Source organism: Fundulus heteroclitus, chromosome 8, assembly GCF_011125445.2.
Source record: "Fundulus heteroclitus isolate FHET01 chromosome 8, MU-UCD_Fhet_4.1, whole genome shotgun sequence".
In the NCBI taxonomy this organism is placed as follows: Eukaryota; Metazoa; Chordata; class Actinopteri; order Cyprinodontiformes; family Fundulidae; genus Fundulus; species Fundulus heteroclitus.
In genome coordinates this window covers 4,350,962-4,363,038 of record NC_046368.1, presented here as the reverse complement: position 1 = coordinate 4,363,038, position 12,077 = coordinate 4,350,962, and the positions used below count along the sequence as shown (strand labels likewise).

The following is a 12,077-nucleotide window of genomic DNA, read 5'->3' as shown; positions in this document are numbered from 1 at the left end:
TGGATTAGAAACTGTGAGGAAGCAAACGCTGCAGAGGAGGTCTGTTGCTCTTTCGCCACACCGTCTACGTCGGACAGACTGGCTCTGCTGTCCTGTGACGTTGATTTGTCTCCAGACAGAGAGTCTCATGCAGCTTTGGGTTGACTCGTTCAGTACCAAACGAGAGCAAGATTTAGGTTGTCTGAAGATGATGAATGCGCTTCATGCCTGTTAGAATTTGTTGCAATAGCAGTAATATTGGTACATATTTCTATGATGAAAACAACTAAATCTGCCTGTTTAGTTGTTTCCTCTCTTACTCCTCTGTGTTTCCGTCACCTGGTGACCTGTAGCATTTGGGGCAACGTCATTAGTGTCCGCTGTGAGCATCTGCTGCCCTGAGACTCTGTCCAACTGGCTGAATATTACATTAGCATGAAAAATGCAGGTTCACAACACTACGAATATACTGGCTAAGAATCGTTGCACTCTAGTTATTCCTTTGTGAGGTTGATATCATGATGATTGCCATATATTGTGCATCTCTGATGTCTGTAGAATTACACATTTGTGTAGACTTTGGTAGCCATCATTAAGCTCCTGACATATCTCTGGATGATGTTGGACCAACTCTCCTTTGCAGAATTGATGGAGTCCATTAAAACTTGTTGGATTGCTGGGACCTGATCCCATGAAGGACTGTGCACAAGTTGTTTTAAGTCAAGTCCAGTTTATTTGTAGCACATTTCAGCTTCAAGGCAGTTCAGAGAGCTTTACATCATGACAACATAAGAACATCATAAACACATTGAAACAGTCCCCGGTTGTGAGACCAGTGACAGACATTAAATTATAACAGGTGAAAACATCAATATACATTAAATATGTTGGTCAGTGTTCCTGTTATTATGGCTGAAAGCAGCTCTAAACGGGTTTTCAGTCTAGATTTAAAGGAACTCAGGCTTTCAGCACTTTTCCAGTTTTCTGGGAGTTTGTTCCAGATCAGTGGAGCATAGCAACTAAATGCTGCTTCTCCATCTCTGGTTCTGGTTCTGCAGAGTAGACCACACTGCAAAAAGGGAACTAAAAGTAAGTGAAATTTTCTTGAAATCAGTGTATTTTTCATTGATTTGAGCAGGTAAATAAGACTATTTGCCAATGGAATAAGATGTTTGCACTTAAAATAGAAACAATTCATCTCTATCATCTTATTTCAAGTGCAAGATATCTAATTATCTTATTTTAGGGGTAAAAATACTCATTCCATTGGCAAATAGTCTTATTTACCTGCTCAAATCAAGGAAAAATACACTAATTTCAAGAAACTTTTACTTACTTTTAGTTCCCTTTTTGCAGTGCAGAACCAGAAGACCTGAGTGGTCTGGAGGGATGAAGCAGCAACAACAGGCCTTTAATGTATTTAGGTGCTAAACTGTTCAGGGATTTTTAGACTAACAGAATTATTTTAAAGTCTGTTCTCTGAGCTACAGGGAGTCAGTGGAAGGACTTCAGAACCGGGTCCATGTTCTCTACGTTCTTAGTCTTAGTGAGGACTTCAGAACCGGGTCCATGTTCTCTACGTTCTTAGTCTTAGTGAGGACTTCAGAACCGGGTCCATGTTCTCTATCTTCCTGGTTGTAGTTAGAACATTAGTAGTTCTGTATCAGCTGCAGTTGTCTGATTAATTTTACAACATTGTGCCTGAGCCGACCCAAAATGCTAATGCTAATCTAAATGTTGTAATTTTCAGACTTACTGAAAATGCTTACACTCAGTATTTCCCTGACATCTTATCAGAGAAGTACATTTGAACTCTGAGGTGTTAATTTTTCATGAATCACAGTTTAGATAGGACGTGACCTCATTTTCATGTCAATGGAGCGTAGCATTAGCTAACAAAGTATTTCAATTGGACTCATTGCAACATTAAGAACAATCGCCACTGACATCAGCGTTCACACCTTTTATTGTCAAAGCAAACATTAAACATAAAAATTAGCAACATTTCACCTGTTATCTTTATTTATCCAGCTGTACATTTAAATGTACATTCATTTTTAAATATTTTATAGCTTTTCATATCCCTCAAATTCAAGCATTTGCTTCCATGCATCCTTCTTCCAGTAAAACCTTGCAATAGTGCATTATTTTAGTACCACTGAATCCAAATAGTGTTAAAATGGCTGCTACCCCAATCACTATTACTTGTCCTCTGCATACCAGAGTTTATTTTGACAGCACATTTTAATTTAGTTTCCAGTTTCGTTCTGTATGAACCCTGTACATACAAAATGACAAATAAAGTTGTCTAAGTTCAGAATATAGTCCTCTGTACTCAGTTTAGTTTGTCACTTGTGGTGTTCCTCAAGGCTCTATTCTCGGGCCACTTTTATTCAACATTTGCTTGATCCCTTAGCCCGGGTTATAAATTACTACAACTTATAAAATCTATGCTGAAGACGTACTACTTCAAGGCAGAGGCAGTTATATTTGCCATATTTCTATATACAACAAAGAATTGGACTTTGGTTCCATTTTGTGCTTAATGAAGACATTTTCAGTACAGCATACAAAAAAAAGGGGAAATAGAAATATTTTTCTTGTAAATATGAATAATTGACTCAACATTTCTGTGTATTACCAATTGACCATAGCCCACAACAGTTACTGAGTCAGTGTTTAACTGCACCGGCTTCCTGTTTACAAAGGGACAGATTTTAAACTGTTGGTGAAGGTCGATAAGATACCGAATGGGATGAATGAAGTGTGCATCTTATCTCTGTTGCTTTGTTTTTTGTTATGCACTTTGAATTTAACAGTAGTTAAATAAACTAGCCTTGCCTAAGCCTAGTTTTAATTGAATAAATCTTGAATCATTTTATTTTACTAAACTGTGAAGCCACAAAGGAGAGCAGTTCTACTTATTCATTTTTTTATGCACATATATACCCGTTATTGCATAATGTCCAGCGTGGGTCCTGTGTGTGTTCATAACAAAACAGAAAGTCAACATAGAGCGATGAACTGCAGGAGTTTATGAAGGCGTCTCCCTCATTGAATCTGCCTTCTTATCAAGGAATGTCTGATTTGGAGACGAGCCAAGGTCATCGGCGCCGCCCGAACACACCCTGAAGTGGGAATCCTCAGATTAAAACTACAATCCCTATTTAGTGCAGGACAAACTGGACCTGGTTCTGTTCTAATTCTCCTTTTAAGGGAACTCAAATCCCTTTGTACTTTATTTCCAGAACAACTTTAATTTGCATTTTGATTTAATTTAACAGACAGACCTAAATTTACAGCATTTAGAAACTATTATCTGATCTGTAACTGAACTGAAACTGAGGCTTTTTTACACACATAGGCAGGTATCTATAAAAACAAATATCTTCCCTGCATCGTTTTGTAAAAATAGTGCCGTACACACAGGATTGTTTCAGAAAAAGTTTCATCCATCCCTTGTTTTAGACATGCTAGATGCACAGGGGGCATAAAACCTTCAAAATAAAAGCGGTGTTAAACATGATTGTGCCTGTGTTAAACATCTGAAGGTGCAAGTCGATGCATTTTGAAGCTAAAGACTGCAACAACCGGCTGTTCTGGACTTCTGGGTTCCTATGCTCTCTCTGGAAAAGTGTTGAACCTAATTTCAGTATTTTTCTACCAGGTCTGGATAAATATGGTAAAAATTAGTGTTTCTGACTTTAGCCCTTTAGCCCCATTATCTAAATGTTGTGACCGTCTTTCTGCACTTTGAGTCCTGCATCAGTTCTTTTCAGTGTAGGTCCTTCTATTCTTTCCTTCCTTGTATCTTACATTTCCTCCTGTCCTCTCTGCCTTCTCCTTCATGGTTTTTTGTTGCTTTGTGCACTTCTTTCTTGTTCAGTTGCCCTTCCACTTTCTTCCTTCCCTCCTCCCAGTTGTGTCCTTCTTTCATCCTTCCTTGTGATCTGTATTATTTTATACTTTAAAATCAACATGAAGGATGGGGAACTCTGGGTAAATGTTGGCTCTCTACCCGATAAATGAAGGAAACGCATGTTATTGTTCTGCTGTGGGCTCAGAGCGTTCTTCTTTCCGTCATTGTTTAGGTTTTCTGTCTTTTATGAAGACGTTTTTTTTTTTGGGGGGGGGGGGGCTGATCAATCAGGCACACAATCCCTGACAAACTGTGGCTGGATATTAACCCAGCGAGCCACATTCCCACTGCCTCAGTGTGTCCCTGCCCTGCTGGAGGTTGTAGTTAGGGTCGTCTCCATGTACACAGCGGCTCGGCCCACCCACCGACTCTCTCACCCACAGCAGCAGAAACCTTCATTAGTCCCAGCTCTGGCAGGAAACTAGTCCTCCGGTTCTGTTTGTGTCAACATGAGTGTTTCTCACCCTTCAGGTTCCAAAGTGAGTATTTTAGAAACATTTCCCAGAATGTTGTTGAAGTATTTGAACCGTTGTCTGATGTGCTGTGGTGTCTTTTTAGATAAGCGGCACAAAGGTCTGCCTTATTGGCTCTGTTCGTGCTGGCTGGATGAAGTTTGCATTTCAACTCAAAAGTGCCTTTTTACAACTCTATTTCCCTATTTTCTACCTAGGAAAAAAAACATTTTTGATCAGAAAACTGAAGCTGATGAGATTAAAAATAAATGTATTTGATAAAGAATCAGCATAATCTATTGAATTAATTAATAAATGCACCACATCAGCATCTTATTGAGACATTTGTATTCAGTGTTACAAACTGAATGTAAAAATCCAACATGGATCACAGCATTAAAAAATTAAATCAGACCAATAGGACTTGTTTTATACAGAAATGTTTTATTATGGCCTCTAAAGTCAAAAGCGAGGCAGGACAGGCGAATTTCTATTAAAATTCCCTTTTAAATTGATCTGGTGTAATATTCTAATTTCCTTTAGAACATATATTTTGGGTTTTCATTAGCTGTCAGCCATAATCATCAAATTTAACAAAAATAAACACTTATAACATTGAGTCACATGTATCTAACCTTTTTATTTTCTGCGCTAAAGTACTGAAAGTAACTTTTCTATAATATTCTGGTCTGTTTAAGACACATGTATACAGGCCTACCAAAAAAATATATTGCGATTAAAAATCATATGCCTGTATTTTATTCCTTTAATGTTTTTTTATTATTATTTTTATTTATAATTATTTAATTCGTCTTGATAGAATTTCAATTTTTTTTATTAAAGAAGGCCAGAGTGTATCCAATGCACAAAGATTTTCATATTTATTCTTCCAGCCTGTAGTGCCTAAAGTCTAGAATCTAAAAGTCACGTAGCCGATCAATTATTCCAGACAGTGTTCAATGCAAACCTAAAGATAACCAAAATTTACCACAAAATGAGGTTAGAGATTTTGTTAGTAATGTTAAAAAAGTTTAAAGCAAAGTGTTGATATAAATTTTCCTCTCAAAGCACTTTTTCTTAAAGGAAAGTGAAAATACCAGTTGATTTGTGTTCTAGCTAGCATAAGCTAACAGTGTTTCAGGCTAACTGAATCGAACTTTTCCAAGATTCAAGTACTGTTTTCTTTTTGCTATCTTCAGTTATTTATGTAGTATTTATAAACCTTAATAAAAAGAAAATAAGCCACCGTTAAAAGTGCTAAACAATGTCTGAAGTTGTAAAAGTACATCTTTAAATCATGAAATGCTACATCTTTGGCTGTTAGCTAGCTAGTAGGAGCTAACATCTTCATGTTTGTGTTATTTACTGAGCTTTCACTCCTCTAAATAAGCTTTGTTTGTTAGTTTAAAACAAAAATATGCATCCATACTAATATTTGTGCTCCAAAGATGCAGATTTATGTTGCATTAGCTTCACGATGACTTTCACTTTGGTTTCTTTTCTCTGATTATTTTAGTTTTGGCTGCTGCAGTTTAACTGCCACCTCGTAGCTTTTTGAGGTCGTGTGCTATCTGTTAATCATTCAATAAGCTGTTTCTCTGAGTGAAAAAAACAGGCTGTAAATATATATGTTTTTAAATCAGCAGTTCTGAAATGTTAAGGTAATCTTGAGAAGCATCTACAGTTAGCCTTGTTTAAACACAGCACGACACATTTGGGTCATTTTGAAGGATCCTTACAGATCAGCAGAGTGATTTACAGTTTTTATTGGTTGTTAGCCGTATGCGTTGCTATATCATTTTATTTAAAACCATAAACTGTGAGGATATCTCATTTGATAGAGGAGCCCCGTCTCTTAGAAATTACATTTCTATAGTACTAATTTGTTTCACCAATTATATTTAGCTGAGAAACATAATTAGGAGGGAACATTAGCAGCATATAAGCCTAATTTCCAACAAACGGGGTCAAGGAGTAATGAGGAGAGAATCACTGCGTCTCACATTCATCAGGCGATGTTTTGCTTTATAATTACCTTTTTATAGACACAAGTTTGTTGGGGCTCCCGATAGTTGAACACAACTTAAATAATGTACACTTTTGTCTCTTCATCCTTTTTCCATTCTTTCTTAAGCTTGTATCATCTTATTTTAAGTTTCACAGAGGAATTAAATCACAATAGAGCTGCTTTGATTGAGTTTAATCAGTCATCACAGTCTGTGTGTGCTGTCAGCATCCGGCCCACTCGTGGTATGACTTCAGCTCGTATAGCGGTGAGAGGAATTCATTGCCCACTGTCCATCTGTAGTTTCTGAGGACTGTTTATTTTCTAAGGGGGAAGAGGAGATGTAGCCGTATGAGTCGAGCAGGTTCACTGCTGAGGCTCAGAATCGCGGTGTCTTTGTTTCCATGTACCTGTAGGTGTATGCAGGCCTAAACAAATGAGGCAGGGCTGCATGTTTCACCTCTACTCTGTCATTTGGTTGCTCATTAAAACTGTTTGGGAGCTTCCCAACCTTTGCTGCGACACTTTGCTGCAGAATCTTTCTTATTACTCCATTTAGCCATGCATGTGTGTGTGTTTCTTTTATAGCCTGCACAAAGTAATCTTTTCCACTGGAGATTTTGTATTTGTAAGTAAATTGCCTCCTGGCATTACGGTGCTGATAAAACCTGCAGATGGGAGGAAATCAGCTGCAGTAAACACTAGATAAACTTGATGCTCTCGACCTGCCAGCATGGTGATTTCTTCAACACCGTCTTAAGCCGGGCATGCACTGTACATTTTTTATCAATCGTTATACTCAGATACAGCTCTAACTGTACGATGAAACCTCAGGGTTCACCGCTCTCCATATCTGTTCTTACTGTACGGCCCGACGCTCCGATGTGATGCTCACACTGTATGTCTAAAAACCACGTCGGACTCAGCGCCGTAGAGAGATGGCGCTACTCGGACTCGCCTATCTGGAAGCCAAATGTAAAAAGTAGAAGAAGAAAAAGACATCAGTGTCAATGCTCACTGTTAAATATGAGGCTCAGTAGAACAAAATGCGCTGCCTTGGTTATTCTACGAGTTGGTCCAATTCTACGTTGTTTGACTCCATGTCACACGTACTGCCACTATGCTTCTCTCCACTCCTAAGTTTTCGTTTGAGAAGAAGAAGAAGAAGAAGAATTCCCTTGTTTGCACATGCACTGTGTGCAAGGTTAGAGGAAATCGGCTCATAGCTCTGCCTCACCAGCAGGAGGCGCTCACCATCACCTCAGGAGGAATTTCAGACATGTTTGATTGTCATCTGACCATACCATTCCTGATGGGGAGGTGGTGGTGAGATGCTGATTGCCCCTCGTTACCCCCTGGATGCTACGCCACGCAGGACGATGCAGCTGAAACTCTGCTGCATCGTCCTGAAACTCGATGCAGCTGAAAACTTCTCGCTTGACTGAAAAATCGGCCCAAAAAAGGCAAAAACTCGCACAGTGTACGCCCGGCTTTAGGGTATAAACTCGTAAAGGACCAATGTCCAGTCTGTGTTTTTTGCTAGTGTGCACAGCTGTGGTGCAGTCAGCAGAAATGCCAACAGAAATGTTTATGAGCATTTTTTTATTTTTTTGGTTTACTTTGGTTAACGAAGGATTTCATGGAGGACTTGATGTCTGCAACACGTGAAAATAGGCCCACATCATCACTCCTCACCCACTGTGCTTAATACGCTGTTAGGCTTTATCCAAGCAAGGTGTTTGACAGCCATGGCCAAACATCTAAACTTTTGTCTCGTCTGTTGAGAAGACATTATTCAAGATGTGACTAGACATTATATTTTAAGTTGCATGCATATCTAGTAGAGCTGCTCGATGTCAGAAACTTATGCAACGGCTTTATCAGGTGGGATAGCTGCCTTTTCTCTTCTCTCATCTGTGTGTCCATCACTCTGACCTTTAGCACTTTTTGAGGCAACGTTGGTGTCCGCTGTGAGCATCTGCTGCCCTGAGACTCTGTCCAACTGGGAAATATTACATTAGCATGAAAAATGCAGATTCAAACACTTATGGATTCACAACACAACAATTATTGTGCTGCAAACAGGCGTGCCTGATTTGAATATTGCACACATTGATGTTGTGATGACAATTATTCGCCATATCTTGTGCATCCCTTGTATTATTGTGTATATTCGGCCCGTTAAATGGACTCTTATCTTTCCTTAATGGCTTAATCTAACCTAATCTGTACCATAACATGAGTTTTTTTAAAGGAGATGCTTTGATCATCAATCCTTCAAGCATCCAGACTAGTTCAGGGTTGATGAATAATCATTTTCTTTGCAGGGTGAAGGATTTCAGATGGTCTGAATTATAATAAATTTATGTAAAAGCCACAAGCACAGTAAGAAACATCAGAAATAGGTACAGATGCAAATAAGCCAAGGTTGGTTAAACAGCTCTGTTGTTCCATAGCAGGGCAACATAGAACAGTTAATCAATACATACATAGGAGAGTAAAATGATGCAGTAGCATAAAGTACTAAGTGTGTTTAATATATAAGAAATGTTAAAGTTATAATACTCATTATAATATTGCAATTAACCTTATAACCCTTCCCAGATTGCTGGACATCATTGGTTGCTTCTCTGAAGGCATTGCTGATGTCTTTCTGACTGGCAACCTGCAAATTTCAAGTAATTTCCCTTAATTATTAAAGTATGTCTGATTCTGAATAACAAGGTGCCTAAAGGTGCAGATTAGAGCATAAATGCCAGATCATCCCTTGAGTTTAGGAGCCTTTTTTTCCTTCCCCGTTGTTTTGTGGCAAAGACGTAAAACACATTCCACTGAAAATAAGTGAGAGCTGAATGGAAAGGCAGCCAAAATCTAAAGAAAAAGTATGAAAGACCTTCAGAGAAGCTGCAGAACACCTGATCAAGACCACTTATTAAAGATCTGACACAAGCCTGCTTGCTTGTAAGCAAAATAAACGGAAATGAAGAGTTCTACCCAGCATATGAATGCTTGCACAAACCAGCAGGCCTTTCACTCACTTTTTTAAGTTGTTGCTAAAGCCTCTGGTTGTGAAACTTGAGACAGATTTATTGTGTGATTATTGATAAAATCCTCTGCTTCTCTCCCCACAGACTCCAGATTTCCAGAGAAACGAAGAGGAGCTCCCCGTCTCTGTGGACAAGCTACGGCAGCTGATAGAGGACAAAGTTAACATTCTGTGGTTACCGACTGCTGAGAACCAGCAGGTAAATCCCACATTTGCAGAGTGCTTTAAACACAACATTCACTGTTTATTCAGGGGTTATGCAAAAGACGCACAAAGTAGTGCATAATTGTGAAGTAGAGAGTAAAATTATCAGGGTGTTTAAACCTTTTAACAATGGTGTGGAGTACATACTGAAGAGCGTCCATCAAAATCTGTTTTTCACATCTTTACGCTCATTCCAAGTTGAATTTAGAGCTGGACTTTGACTAGGCCATTCTAACATGTGAACCTGCTTTGATCTAAACCATCCCATCGTAGCGCTGGCTTTAGGTTTAGGGTTGATGTCCTGCTGGAAGGAGAACCTCCATCCTAACCTCAGGTCTTTCTCTGAACAGCATGATGCTGCCACCACCATGTTTTACCACACAGTCGACGTTCTTAAGATCTTTTTATTCTACAAACAGCATTTAGTAATGGCAACAAGCTAAATCTTGGTCTCATCTCCTTCGTGGTTTGTGGGAAACTACTAACATGACATAGTATGGCTTTTTTTCTTGTCTTCGTGGCCATTGGCCCACCTGAGCTGTGGATATCTGCAGCTCCTCCAGAGTCGCCATGTCTCTGTTGGCTGCTGCTCTGATTAATTCTCTCCTTGCCCAGCCTGTCAGTCTCAGTGGACGTCTTTACGATGCTGGTTTTCCTCCTCAGACACAGAACAGCTGTTCACTAATTAGTTGAAGTCAGAAGGCGAACTGGTCGCTCGACAAAAAGACCAACTACAAACGGATCCATGCTTTTCAGATTTGTATTTGTTAAAAAGATTTTAATCGTTTTCCTCCTTTTTCACAATTATTCTCTGTGATGTTGTCTTGCTCCATGGTGTAAAATCCTCCAAAAAACACCTTTAAAGTTTGTGGCTGGAACTTGATAAAACATGGAAACATGGAGTAAAAATATGTGTGAAGGAACTTTACTTCCATCTTAAACTGCATCACATTAGGAGAAAAGCTTTAATCAGGACAAACATCTGAAGGTGAGGCTGAGTCTCAGTCTGTTGGAGAGGCAGGAATAGTTTTAAACGTTTATATGAGGGTCGGATCCTTATCTTCTTTTCTAGTTTTGTTAAAACAATGTCGATACACACATTTACAAGTAATAAAACTGAAGATTTTCCACTACTTTCATACATAATATATACAAACACACACATTTGGAGCAAAGTGGAACTGAGCTCAGACTTGGTGAATGAAGCTGATCCTGGTTGCTTCATTCTGGCTCATCTGCAGCTTTTCTTCTGACTCTGGAGTTTGTTTCATCACAGCTCTGTAAGCTAAAAGCTCGATTCTTCTCTCCTCAGATGAAATTTCTGCTTTTTTTCTGACTTTTCTCTCCATGAGGGCCTTTTTTTTTGCTCAAACAGGAAGCTCTGAAGTGTTTGGGATCAGCGGTTAATAACAGCTCCAGTAATCCTCAACCAGTCGGTTCATTTCAGAATCCTTCATCTGAACCGTTTTCTCTCCTAAAATGATGCGTTCTGAGCTTTTATTCCTCCTACAAGATGATTTCTGCTGAGAGCCGGAGCCACGGGTCCGGTGTGGCTGCTGTGCCAGTTTTCCTGACGGACTGAGTCACAAGGACTCAGACAGACAGATGACGGGGTGGATCGGGGCGATCTCCGTGTTCTGCCAGAATGACTCAGTCGGTCTGTTGTCTTTCAGCCCACAGCGGCTCTCTGAAGGACTCGTGTCACTTTAACGAGTTCAGACTCGGCCGGAATCAGCGTTGTTGATGAGATTGCTGTCCTCCCTCTAAGCCGGTCCCCTTGTAGCCGTCTGTACTCACCTGTCTGGTCAACAGGCTCCAACCCGTTGGGTTCTGCTCAACTGTTTCTGTAGTTAACAGAGAAATTAAGGATTTTTTTTTCTTTAGTCTGCTGAGTTCAGGCAGTAGATTAGTCCTTATTCAATTCAATTGTATTTATAAAGCTCCAATTCACATCACATCATCTCAAGGTTCTTTCCAAAGTCAGACTCCATCAGATCCTCCAGGTTGGTGAGAAAGTTTCCTCTCTAAGGAAACCCAGCAGGTTGCATCAAGTCTCTCCAAGCAGCATTCACTCCTCCTGAAAGAGCGTAGAGCCACAGTGGACAGTCGTCTGCATTGTTGATGGCTTTGCAGCAATCCCTCATACTGAGCATGCATGAAGCGACAGTGGAGAGGAAAACTCCCCTTTAACAGGGAGGAGAACCTCCAGCAGAACCAGAACCAGGCTCAGTGTGAACGCTCATCTGCCTCCACCCACTGGGGCTTAGAGAAGACAGAGCAGAGACACAGAAAGCACAGAAGCTCACATTGACCCAGGAGTACTTTCTATGTTAGAGAAGACAGAGCAGAGACACAGAAAGCTCAGAAGCTCACATTGACCCAGGAGTACTTTCTATGTTAGAGAAGACAGAGCAGAGACACAGAAAGCACAGAAGCTCACATTGACTCAGGAGTACTTTCTATGTTAGATGG

General features: G+C 39.8%; 1 protein-coding gene across 1 annotated transcript in view; it reads left to right on the top strand.

Moving 5' to 3' along the window:
- LOC105938969 (cingulin-like protein 1) overlaps positions 1-12,077 on the top strand; it is a 70,354-nt gene that overhangs the window by 14,694 nt on the left and 43,583 nt on the right. The window contains exon 2 of the mRNA XM_036140697.1: positions 9,487-9,600. Within this exon, the coding sequence (XP_035996590.1) occupies positions 9,487-9,600 (114 nt within the window). The remainder of the gene's footprint in view (positions 1-9,486; positions 9,601-12,077) is intronic.